The sequence below is a fragment of the Eschscholzia californica genome, unplaced genomic scaffold (genome assembly GCF_041429995.1).
Source record: "Eschscholzia californica isolate CP2 unplaced genomic scaffold, dmEscCali1.0.p SCAF_3, whole genome shotgun sequence".
NCBI lineage: Eukaryota > Viridiplantae > Streptophyta > Magnoliopsida > Ranunculales > Papaveraceae > Eschscholzia > Eschscholzia californica.
Window position 1 is genome coordinate 38676851 of NW_028238420.1, and position 12144 is coordinate 38688994.

The 12144-nt window shown below is 37.5% G+C and overlaps 3 protein-coding genes across 3 annotated transcripts; all 3 read left to right on the forward strand.

Annotated features, from left to right (window-relative positions):
* The first annotated feature begins 3208 nt into the window (after positions 1-3208).
* Positions 3209-6451, forward strand: LOC147550114 (zinc finger protein JACKDAW-like). Its single transcript, XM_086671318.1, has 3 exons — positions 3209-4045; positions 4131-4527; positions 5072-6451. The coding sequence occupies exons 1-3, from the start codon at positions 3886-3888 to the stop codon at positions 6045-6047; spliced, it is 1533 nt and encodes a 510-aa protein (XP_086527444.1). The 5' UTR covers positions 3209-3885; the 3' UTR covers positions 6048-6451.
* Positions 6452-8374: 1923 nt separating this feature from the next.
* Positions 8375-10948, forward strand: LOC147550115 (uncharacterized). Its single transcript, XM_086668423.1, has 4 exons — positions 8375-8439; positions 9993-10162; positions 10239-10407; positions 10691-10948. The coding sequence occupies exons 2-4, from the start codon at positions 10104-10106 to the stop codon at positions 10946-10948; spliced, it is 486 nt and encodes a 161-aa protein (XP_086524549.1). The 5' UTR covers positions 8375-8439; positions 9993-10103.
* On the forward strand, positions 8680-9738 carry LOC147550116 (uncharacterized). Its single transcript, XM_086665312.1, has 2 exons — positions 8680-9093; positions 9283-9738. The coding sequence occupies exons 1-2, from the start codon at positions 8680-8682 to the stop codon at positions 9496-9498; spliced, it is 630 nt and encodes a 209-aa protein (XP_086521438.1). The 3' UTR covers positions 9499-9738.
* Positions 10949-12144: the final 1196 nt, after the last annotated feature.

A 12144-nucleotide genomic window follows, 5' to 3' on the forward strand; every position in this document is an offset into this window, starting at 1 on the left:
ACAGAAAATAAAAAACTAGGGGTGAGCAGCGGTCAGTTGCCGAGCATTTAAGGTCAAGCCGAAGCCGAACTAATGAATAACGGTTTGGCCAAATCATCGGCCGAAGCCGATCAAATCGTCAACCGACTTCTTTCGACCTGGTTCGGTTCGACTGAGTTCGGTTAGTCGGTTCGGCCGAGCTCACATAACCAAATAAAACATGAGAAAAGAAAAGAACTTAAGCAAGGAGAATGAAAGTTCAAATTCAATGTCACTCTTTAAACTATTAACTATTTGAATACCTAAAAATCCATTTCTTAGTTTACAATCCATATTAAGTAATGATAGTTTATTTATAGTATTATATAATGTATATATAATTAGATATAGATCAATTATAAATATAATATATATACATATACATATATCTATAGTTCGGTCGGTTCGGTTTTGTCGGTTTTCAACAACTCAAGTCGAAGTCAAACCAAAAAATGATCGGTTGTTCATTTTTCCAGTCGAGTCGAGCCGAATATTGTTCTGTTCGGCCTAAAAACCATTCGGTTTGGCCGACCGTTTCTCACCCCTATAAAAAACATAGATTTTTTCATCATGTGCAATATAAGACACATGACATACTCTTTTTTTGTTAGTTTAGAGAATTCTTTTGTGGAAATACTGTTCAGTGTTAGATGATGAAAAGTAAAGCAGTTACGAGATAACAAGAATCGAATTTGCGATCTTATATAAAGGCCAGAGCAATGGAGAAGCAAGATAATTTTTCAGGGTACAAATTTTAAGGCGCAATTGTGATTTATTTTTTTTCTTTTTCTTCATCTACGACCACCACCACTAACTCCAGCCACCATCACCATTTTTGTCTTTTTCTTTCTTCCTCCTCTCCTTCCACCATCATCAATCCTTTCTCCTCTTCCTTCTCACTCTCACCTCTCTCTCTCTCTCTCTCTCTTCTCAACTTCTTCTCTCACTATCTAATCCGAGGAAGTGGAATTGGCCGGAGTTGGAGGTCCGAGACGAGGAAGAAGAAAAACATGTCTTGTTCTCTTTTGAAATTTTATACCTCAAAAGATTTTCTTGTGTCCTCAAACACAGACTTGTATGAAATATCACAAATACTCAAACATTATCCTTTTTTTTATGTACGTAGTTCTTTTGGATACAGGTTTTTGAAGGTCGGTGTTACGGAGAAATAAGCAAATGTTTTGAGGTATAAAGTTTTGGGTGGAAAAAAATTTAAAACTTTTTGTCCTCCAAAAATTACAACCGTTATATTTCCAACTTCTTTCCTCTTCTTCATTTTTCCACTACCACCCTTCAACTCCCATGACCTCCATCACCAATTTCGACGACACCTACACCATCAACTCGGACAACACTTTTTCCCTATTTATGTTCTCTCTCTCTTCGTCTCCCCCTCCCTGACTTCTTCTCTCTCTTCTTCCCAACGAAGCCCCCCCCCCCCCCCCCCCCCGGCGAAACTCACAAATAGAGGAGGGAGAGAGAAGAAAAAAAGAAAAAAGAGAGAGAGGGAGAAGAAGATCACCGAATTTCTCCGCGACATAAAAAGAAAGATGTGTTTGGAAGAAATGTTTCATTTTTCACCTTTTGATATTTTACTCTCCACTTTTGTTTTAATTCCTCGCGGACCTTTTTGAGTCGGGCGAGACTAGTCCCTAGAGCATCCGTTTACACTTCACTGGCTGAAAAATTGAAATGTAAACGCAGCCCAAACACACCGAAAAATGTTGTTGGGGCACACCTAGGGGTGGGAATTGGCCGGGTATGGGCGTCCATGGGCACTTGAAGCATCGGACTGGGCGGGTCGGGCACAAAATTTCAATGGCTATTAGGGTAAGCGGGTTAATTGGGCGGGCAATTTCGAAATTCGCCTTGCTCATTACCCGCCCAAACCCATTAAGAAGTTCGGGTAATTCGGGTATGGGCGGGCGGGTAGCGGGTAATCTCATGACTTCAAAAAAAAATCACTTTTTCCTCTTTTTTTTTTTAATAGAATCTGGAAACACCTTTCCTGATTCTAAAGAGACAATTTGAGATTAAAACTAGACGTTATTTGTGTTGTTCTTTTTAGGAATTTAATCTCACATTGAAAACTAATGAAGAATTCTCATGAGATATAATATAAACTTACCCCTCTTTGTCCCCTCAAAGCCAAAAACTACTTCAGTATTCTACTAAGAATTCTCGTGGGCCATTGCAAAGCAATATATTGAGTTCGTGTGATTTTCCTTAAGCATATTGTTTACCATCTCAACTAAGCCTAGCAACATAGACAGCTGGGGCTTCATCAACCCATAAAGTTGATGTAATTTAGTTGGTTATCATTGGGTGAGGTTAAGTGGGTGCGGGCATGGGCGGGTGCGCGGGTAGAGGTTTTAACCCATGCCCGCCCACTAAAATTTGGCTGGCTGGACGGGTTGTGCCCGAGACGGGCGCGGGCGTCCATGGTCATCGTTGGGCTCGGGTGCCCGTGGGCGGGTTCGGGCTCATGGGCAAAATTCCCACCCCTAGGGACCTATGTCCTGCACTCCTGCTTGCCACATCTTATAATTGTTTACTCTTTTTTTAATTTGGATGGGTGGTACAGAGAGACAGTGTGGTAGGTCCCAAGTCTATAGTGGTCAGACAAGTATCACAGACTACCGTAAAACCCTACCTTGTTTAGAGTGAGGAGACTAATCTTCAGTCTTCACTTTCTCTCTCCAAAAAAAAAATAGAGAATGCCAAGCCAAATTAGTCCAACTTCATTAATTTCAAACACAATAATTTCTTTATCATTCAAGCGTGGGGGCTTCGATTAGAAAGGTATAACACTTTTACCCTTCTTATTGAATCAAAATCAACACTATCTTCAACATCTAAAAGAAAAGAGAAAAAGTTGATTCAGATCGTCTTACAGCCTTTGAAAAAGTTGAAAGAACTATAAAAGTCAGACACACCTTATAGCTAGACCCATTTTTAACTCCTACCAATAATATCCATAAACTACTTTTTTGTTGAAGACTTATTTTATTCATATACTAAGTTTCCTCATTTACATAGTTATATAGTAGTAGGAGAGACTTGGTAGTGGTAGTACTCCCAAGTCCTAGAGATAAAAAATACTGGAAGAAATCAAAATAGGTGGTGGGTACGGGTGAAGTATATAGCCTCTGGGTGAAGTATATAGCCTCTCGTCGACCACATCTTTCATGACAATGTCACAACTTTTGATTTAAGTTTAGTAAGTGCCGAAGTAATTATTAATCCGATTAAAACCTAAAAAAGACTCATTCTCAATAGATTTTAAGCCTTGGTGTGTTATAGTATCAAATGACCGACTACAAATCAAAAGCTGACTGAAAAGAGTCATTCTCAACACATTTTAAGCCTTGATATGTTACAGTATCAACTGGCCGACTACAAATCAAAAGCTGACGGGAGACCCGTCGAATCTGACGGGAGACCCGTCGAATCGGAAAGGTCGTGGATAAAAAAAAGTAGAGTAAACTGGATAGAGGAAAAGATGAATATTCTTTTTCAACTTTCAAGGTGCTTTGGTTTTTTCCTTCTTATAGTTTCAAACAAGCTAAAAAGGAGATAAGTAGATCACTTCCTCTCTCTCTCTCTCTCTCTCAAAAGAAGAATCCCACTTATTGAGTCACTGTTCATAACTTGGGATTATTCAGTTTGATTCCAAACTTCTTATCAGTTTGGTTTTCTCTTAGGACCTAATTTTTTTTCTAAACATATACACAAAGAAACCAGGATCTCTGTTTGAACTTATTTTGCTATTAGTTCAAATTTTGGTAAAATCTACTCATTTTTAAGTCTATTTAAGCAAAACCCACTTTGATTACACACAGATAGAAGAAGGGTTGTTCTTCAAATATGCAGATTATGTCTGGGATTGATGCTTTCTCACTTAATCCCTCCATGAACAGAGGGTTTGCTCAAGAACTTTCAAAAATTCCAAACCCTGTTTCTTCTACTACTACTACTTCTAATCAAGTCACTGTGAAGAGAAAGAGAAATCTCCCAGGAACCCCAGGTAATGAACTAAACAAAACTTTCTCTCTCTCTCTCTCTCTCTGGTTTTTTGTGATATCTTTTGAGTTTTTGATTATTTTGAACAGATCCAGATGCAGAGGTAATAGCTTTATCACCAAAAAGTCTTATGGCAAAAAACAGATTCTTATGTGAAATTTGTAACAAGGGTTTTCAAAGGGATCAAAATTTACAACTTCATAGAAGAGGTCATAATCTTCCATGGAAGTTAAAGCAAAGAACAAACAAAGAAATCAGAAAAAAGGTTTATATTTGTCCTGAAAAAAGCTGTATTCATAATGACCCATCTAGGGCACTTGGTGATCTAACAGGGATAAAGAAACATTTTAGTAGAAAACATGGAGAGAAGAAATGGAAGTGTGAGAAATGTTCAAAGAAATATGCAGTTCAATCTGATTGGAAAGCTCATTCTAAAACTTGTGGAACTAGAGAGTATAAATGTGATTGTGGCACACTTTTCTCAAGGTATATATATATGTTCATTCATTATCCATTAAAATCTTATCTAGTATTAGTTCTTTCATTCTTTTAGAGATTTCATAAGTTGCAGAAAGAATAAACAAATAAATGCTCTTCTAAGAAGATATATATATAGTAGCTTTAATGGCTTTTGAGTTTGGATTTAATGCTTACCCAAATTCAAATTTATTGCTATAAATCTAGAAGAATATGAAACTTCAATAGTTGATTTGTTCTAGACATTTTCTTAGATAGGGTAAGATTCGAGTCCCGACCTCTCTATAGAGTGGAGAGATAAACACGTTTGTGAGAATAGTCCCACATGGGAGAAGGGGTAACTAGAAACCAAGAATATAATGTATAGGTCTTCTCTACTCATTGTCAATTGGTTTTGAGTTGGATGACCACAAACTTAACAACGTTATCATCCAACTAAAGTAGGCGTAAGACGACTTGTTTCAGACCAACTACGATGCTCTCAATTTAGGTATGAACTTTCTTTTTTTCTTGTTATGATTTTGATATTGGTTTTGATTAAATGATGAAACAGGAAAGATAGCTTCATTACCCACAGAGCCTTTTGTGATGCTTTAGCAGAAGAGAATGCAAGACTGGTCACTTCGGCGGCACCAAATACAGACTTAAACTTCAATGAGACGATCCAAAATCCTCAACGATCGAATTTTCCATTTAGATTCGATAATCGGCGAGGTCTAGATTCAGCTAGTTACCATGGGCAAAACCCTATTCTACCAATATGGAATGATCAAGCGAATCAATTTAACTCCATTGATGTTTCAGCTAGTTCTAATCCTTTTGTAGTTTCAAATTCTTCCAACGGGGGGTCGGAATTAGTCCAAATGGGGCCAACGAATCTCTTCGATTATGGCAATCAATCTCAATGGGTTGAAAAATCATCTTTAACTAGTAATTCATCACTAAGTGGAGTGAAAGAGGAATCAGGAGGAAACAATAGAGAAGAAATGGTAGAGAGTAATTTAGATTCTTTGTACAATCAATCAAACTCAGCATCAGTTGGTAATATGTCAGCTACTGCACTTTTACAAAAAGCAGCTTCAATGGGAGCAACAAGGAGTAACCCTAATTTCAGTTTAGGGTTTGCAGGAGTTATGATGAGTTCTTCTACTTCTTCTGATAATACTACAAAATTCAATGACAGTAAACAACAACAATCTCATGATCTTCATCATCAAAATCAGTTCTTCAATAGTTTAATGATGAAATCCGTATCGTCATCGGCGATTCCTAGTAACAATGTGGTCATGGGTAGTTCGAATTTGAGCTCGAATATGGGTTCGAACGAACTCGGCCTCAGGTTGATACAAAGAAATGGTAAATTAGGGCAGGAATCAGTAGAATGTTTGGAAGCAAGTGGGAATGAAGTGGATGAAAACAGTTTGACAAGAGATTTTCTTGGTGTTGGAAGTGATCATGACCGTCCATTTTTACAACATGAGTTTGATCAATTTGCTTCTGCTTTGGATTTCAATCATTATACAAATTGAATTATAGTGAGTCGACTCAGTGGGGGAATCGGTTGGTAAAGATAAGAGAGACGTAGTAATCTACTACAGCAGCATGTCCAGAAGGAAGCAGGGATTGGCAGAGAGAGGTCATGAACGTTGGAGTAGTCATGCAGGTCTCTTTCTTGGTACTTTCTCTCTCTAGAAAAGAAAAAAGATTTTAGAGAGAGAATGGGGAATCCAAGGATATATGGTTGACCCAATGGTCAAGTTATACGGCCGAGATCAGGCAGTGGTCAACGTGGACAGGGTTTTGTGGGAGGAGGGTCCCCATGTAATAACTTTTTATTCCGACTTTATCTCTTGTAATTTGTGCTTGTCAGTCCTACTTTCCGTTTTGACCACGTATCTTCCTTTTTATAAAACGTTTTTATTTTTTCTAAAAAGGGACAGCGCCCTACAGCGGCCTCCCAAAATGGCAAAATTGTTCTTCTTCCTAAAAGGGTGCTTCTGTAAGCACTAGACTAAATGACTGTAAGCGGCCATGGACTCGGGTGACGTTCACTTTTGTTTGCTTATTCTAAAATAAAAGGCAGTTCGATCAGTTTACCTAAATGAAAACCCTAAGTAAATGTCAACTACTATCGATATTCTCTGGCACCATCTATTATTTGACATAACACAACATAACGGATCAACTGACCTATTTCGACCTCTTAAGACCAGGATCAACTAATCCGTTCGGTAGCGACCAGGCCCAGATCAACTGATCTGTTTGGTCTTCTTAGATCCCGGATCAGCTCATCCGTTTGGGCGTCTTAGGTCCCGGATCAGCTCATTCGTTTGGGCCTCTTAGGTCCCGGATCAATTGATCATTTGGACCTCTTAGGTCCAAGATCAACTAATCGTTTGGACCTCTTAGTTCTCGGATCTTGGGAAGAAACTTAGGGAGAGATTAAGTGAGGAGAGGTTTGGTTATTGGGAAGAGGCTTAGAGAGAAAATTAAAGTTTGATCCGATTGCTTTCGTGGGAGGGAAATGGATGGACGGTTAGGGTTAAGTGAAGTTGGTTCGATGCTTACAGATTGGCCTAGTGCTTATAGATCAAATAGTTGTTGGACCCGATGCTTATAGAGCCGCTCGCTTACAGCCATTTGGCCTGGTGCCTTTAGAAGCACCCACTAAATCCCATTTGACCTTCGAGATTCATACATATTTTTTTGGACTGACCCGTCCGTGAGCCAAAGCAAGGGCTAGGACTCAACTGACTCTAGAGGTCTCAGACTGGCTCAATTCAAGCCTTACTTTGGCTCTCGGACTGGTTAGTTTGAGGGTCTCATACCTTTGAGGCTCTCTCATCAAGCTTGAAATCTAAGACATAAATATTTCTTCAAGCTCGAAATCTATGACATAAAACAATTTTCTTCAAACTCGAAATCCAAGGCATTGAAAGCAAATCTAGGGTTCAGATTCATAAGCAAGCAAGGACATCAAACCCTTCTGCAGTTGTTGGGAGAAGAGAAAAAGATTTTCATTAGCAAGCTCGTGGCATCGAACTCTCCATATGCAAGCTCAGGTGTTCTCAAGCAAGGCCATCGAATTTTTGTGAAGGTGCGGATCTATTTTTGATCGGAGCATCGGGTTTTCTCAAGCAAGAACATCGAGTTTTCTCAAGCAAGAGCATCAGGTTTTCTTGCAAGATCTTTGAAGAGAGAGAAAAAGAAAAAGAAAAAGAAAAAGAAAAAGAAAAAGAAAAGAAGAAGAGTCAGGAGCGGGCTCAGGGTGCGTTTTGGACCCGTACAGAGGGCGCCTACAAACGGAGACGTAAAGAAAATTTTTGGTAGCGCCTTGAAATCTAGGCACAAACGACACCCCACCCAATTTTGGTCGCGCCTTGAAATCTTTGGCCAAATTGGATGTTGTAAATTTCCCCAAATAAGAAGGCTAATTAAGGTATTAAAAATGTGGTGCTTCTAAAATTGTCCTCCAGCCCTATTTTGAAAGATTTCATGGTGTCTAAAATAAGAAAACTTTTATTTGTCTTTTTAACAAAATAAAACAGGAAATTGGGCCTCCGGCCCAATTTTGGGAAATTTGGCCAAAACACCCTAAAAAATTGGGGCTTTGGTTAAAAAGGATCTATCAACTTTTTGTTGGCTTCAGCTCCCCGGGGCATTTTTGTAAATTATTTCATATAAGGAAAAGACTAAATTAACCTTATTTGTTAGAGAAATTACAAACCCAAATCAGGTTGATATTTCCCTCTTTCTCTCTCTATCCCGTATTTCTCTCTCTATCCCGTATTTCAACCCAAATCAGGTTGAAATTACAAACCCAAATCAGGTTGAAATTACAAACCCAAATCGATTCTTCTCTTTCTCTATCCCGTCTCTCGTTCAACAATCAAAGGCAATAATCGAAGGCAACAATCAAAGGTTCTCATCTAACTTTTTTCATCCTTGATTTTGCTAGGGTTTTCATTGATTTTGCTAGGGTTTTCATTGATTTACTAGGGTTTTCATTGATTTTCTGGGTTTAGCTTTATAACTAGAATATTAATTGATGATGTTAATATTCAAGCAATGGCTGTTTGTATTACCGTATTAGTATGATAAGATCACAACAGGTTCTCATCGAACAATTTGCAAAGAAAGGAGAGCAATGGAAATCATCCAATGCCAAAGGAAAGACCTCCAATGCTAGTAAATGATGCTTCAACTGGAAAAACAACACTTGCCATTCTTGAGAAAAGGATTGATGATCAAGCGAATGAAATCAAAATGCTCAAGAATGAAGTAAGTAAATTAAAAAGAAGAGTGAAGTATTTAGAAAAAAACGGCAAAGTTGAGGCAGGAGTAAATGAAGATGATGAAGAAAATAGTGGTGAACAAGGTGATGAACATGATGAAGAAAAAGCACAAGATGCTGAAGAAAGCTCTGGAAATGAGAAAGAAGAAGAAGACGACAATGATGATAATGAAGAAGGAGAGAGCAGTAAAAATGGGAGAGAAAATTATGAAAAAGATGGTGAAAATGGGCAGGGTAAAGATGCAGAAGATAACAGTAAAGATGATGTTGGGAGTGATAATGTAAGATCTTTGTACTTAAAGTCTTGGTTTGCAAACTGATTTGCAAATTGGTTTGCAAACGAGTTTGCAAATTGATTTGCAAACTGATTTGCAAATTGATTTGCAAACTGATTTGCAAATTGATTTGCAAACTGATTGCCTTGCATTTTAGGTAAAAAATAATAAATGTTTATTATGTACTTAATGCAGGTTAATGATGAGTTCCAACAAACTAATCATGAAGATGAAGAGAGAGGCGAGGGAGATGAAAAAGATGGTGTAGATGAAGATAGTAGAGGAGGAAAGGAATTGGATGAACATGATGTGAGCAAAGATATATTTGATGTTGTGAAGGAGATAAATGAGGGACTAGAAAAGGAAAAAGCAAACGAGGAAAACAAAGATGAGGAAAAAAACAGAAAGTGATGTCGAAATGAAAAAAGAGAAGGGAAAAGGGAAAGTGGAAATGGAAGGCCTTAATGAGGAACAACAAAGAGATGAAAATGTTGCTGAATTGAGGGAAATAGTTAAAGGATCCATTGAAAAGGGTGTGAAGGAGCGTCCTAAGAGAAAACAACTGGAAGACCCTATGTTTGTTTACACTAAAAAGGAAAAGAAACAAAAAAAGGCAGGACAAACTTCAAAGGTGAATGAGAACAATTAAAAACATGTGTTTTAAACAATATCTTTAATAGTTTATTATGTTGAGTACATTCGATTACTTCGTTGTTCTTGTATGAATTTGAATTTTGGTATCACTTTTTGAATTGACTTGCAAAGCTCTTTAAAATCGCTGCAGAGCTGTGCAAACTGGTTTGCAGAGTCTTGCTTTCTAGTTTCATTTTTTTTTTTAATCTTTTTCATTAATATCTGAAGTCTAACAAATCTTTTTATGACATTGTTGATTCTATTAAATGTAGGAACAAAAAGTTGAAAAGGGAAAAACGGTGTTAATTGATGACGATGATTTTGAGGATCCACCAGTTGAATATGGAAATGTTCTTGACCTAACAAGGTGTAAAATCTTCAAAATGTTGACATCAAAAGAGAAAAATGCAATTCAGAAAGATTGGTGTGATTACCGTAGAAGGTAATGCACATTTACTGTGTTTTTAGACAAAATTTACTTTACTAAAATAACAAAAGTGTTTGTCAATATTTTTTAGTGATCTTGTATGGTGTTCAAAAGAAGAGAGGATCAACATAACAGTTGATCAATTAGAAGATCTTCTATCAAATCGATTTGTTAATGGGTCAATCATCGATTGGTTTGCATATAAATTGAAGAAGGAAGAGACCGAAAAGAAATTCACTTACATCAGCCACTTTGATAGTGTAAGTATCTTTAATTTTTGTTTTTCTTAGTACGTTGATTGTATTTGTTCTTATATGTTGCTGCTATGCAACTGATTTGCAAATTGATTTGCAAACTGATTTGCAAATTGATTTGCAAACTGATTTGCAAATTGATTTGCAAATTGATTTGCAAACTAATTTGCAAACTGATTTGCAAACTAATTTGCAAACTGATTTGCAGAGCTTTGCAACTCAGTTGCAATGATGTTTTTGAAAAATAACCACAACATACTCACATGTTTCTTTAATTATTTTTCAATAGAAGCCGAAGATGACCGATAGTTTGACAACAAAGATATGCAACTTTGATGTTTTTTCTCAAATGCTGATATTCCCGCTTAATCATTCAAAGGAAAATAAGGATCCAACTGGTTATCATTGGTCAGTTCTGATATTGTGCATGATGAAACCATGGAAATGGTTTCACTTCAACTCCATGATGCCAAGAAAAAAAAGGAATGACAAATTCTCCACATGTGCGAAAAATACGGTAAACATATATATACCACAATTCGCATAAATAAAATGAATAGTGTAATTTAACTTATACTACAATGTTTAAATCAAGTATTTTCTTATATTTTAGATAAATATAAGAAAATACTTGATTTTCTTATATTTGTTGGGTTTGGATTAGGAAACCAAACCCGGGCCCAAGTCGAGTTTCTTTGGGTCGGTTACTTATGACGGTGGAATTAGGGTTAAGAGTAAGTCTATAAATACTTCCTTAATCTTAATTAGAAGTATGCAACACAATTAGAAACGCACAAGAGAAGAAGGGAGAGAAGGAGGTTGCCGAGAAGAGCGGGGCAGAACTTTTTCAGCACGCGCAGTCTTCGTTGTTCGGAAAATCCGACGGGTCGTTTTGGGCTGCAGATTTCTGGACTGTTTTGTTCTTTCTTGTGAGGGTTTCTCCGTGTTTCTTCGTGTTTGAGATTGATTCTTTTGGGAAGGGTTTGAGTCTCGGGTGGACGTAGTCTGTAACTACTTTGCTTATTATAGTTGATTTGGTTGGACTACGAGTCCCGTGGTTTTTACTTCTCACATTGAGGAGGTTTTCCACGTTAAAAATCGTTGTCTTATTTACTTTAAGTTCTTTGCTTATTGCTCCCACTATTCTTCTATATTATCCTCGTAACTAACACAAAGGGGAAAAACTCTTGTTTCCGCTGCGCCTAAGTGCCCGTTTTTCCCAACAAGTGGTATCAGAGCTCCAGGTTAGAGAGTTCTTTGGATTGTGATAACTTCGGTTATTGGTTTGTTTGTGTTAGTGATGGAAAATATGGGTAGAATGATAAGTTTGAATGGTGCTAATTATCATGTATGGAAGGGTAAGATGGAAGACTTGCTCTTTGTGAAGGAATTTCACGCTCCGGTGTTTTATGAGAAGAAACCCGATGAGAAGACTGATGATCAGTGGACATTGCTAAATCGTCAAGTGTGCGGTTTGATAAGGCAATGGGTAGACGATAATGTGTTACATCATATTGAGAATGAGACTAATGCTCGTTCGTTGTGGTTGAAGCTGGAGCAGTTGTTTGCTCGGAAGACAGGAAATAATAAGATGTACATGATGAAAAAATTGCTCGATTTAAGATATCGAGAGGGAACTCCCATGACTGATCACTTGAATGTGTTCCAGGGGTTACTCAACAAACTATCTGATATGGGAATAAACTTTGATGAGGAGATTCATGGTTTATGGCTTCTTGGTAC

Coding starts and splice junctions, on each gene's coding strand:
- LOC147550116 (XM_086665312.1), top strand. CDS start 8,680: ATGCCAAAGGAAAGACCTCCAATGCTAGTAAATGATGCTTCAACTGGA. Junction 9,094..9,282: donor ATGATGTTGGGAGTGATAAT/GTAAGATCTTTG, acceptor TACTTAATGCAG/GTTAATGATGAGTTCCAACA.
- LOC147550114 (XM_086671318.1), top strand. CDS start 3,886: ATGCAGATTATGTCTGGGATTGATGCTTTCTCACTTAATCCCTCCATG. Junction 4,046..4,130: donor AAATCTCCCAGGAACCCCAG/GTAATGAACTAA, acceptor TATTTTGAACAG/ATCCAGATGCAGAGGTAATA. Junction 4,528..5,071: donor TGTGGCACACTTTTCTCAAG/GTATATATATAT, acceptor ATGATGAAACAG/GAAAGATAGCTTCATTACCC.
- LOC147550115 (XM_086668423.1), top strand. CDS start 10,104: ATGTTGACATCAAAAGAGAAAAATGCAATTCAGAAAGATTGGTGTGAT. Junction 10,163..10,238: donor TGGTGTGATTACCGTAGAAG/GTAATGCACATT, acceptor AATATTTTTTAG/TGATCTTGTATGGTGTTCAA. Junction 10,408..10,690: donor ACATCAGCCACTTTGATAGT/GTAAGTATCTTT, acceptor ATTTTTCAATAG/AAGCCGAAGATGACCGATAG.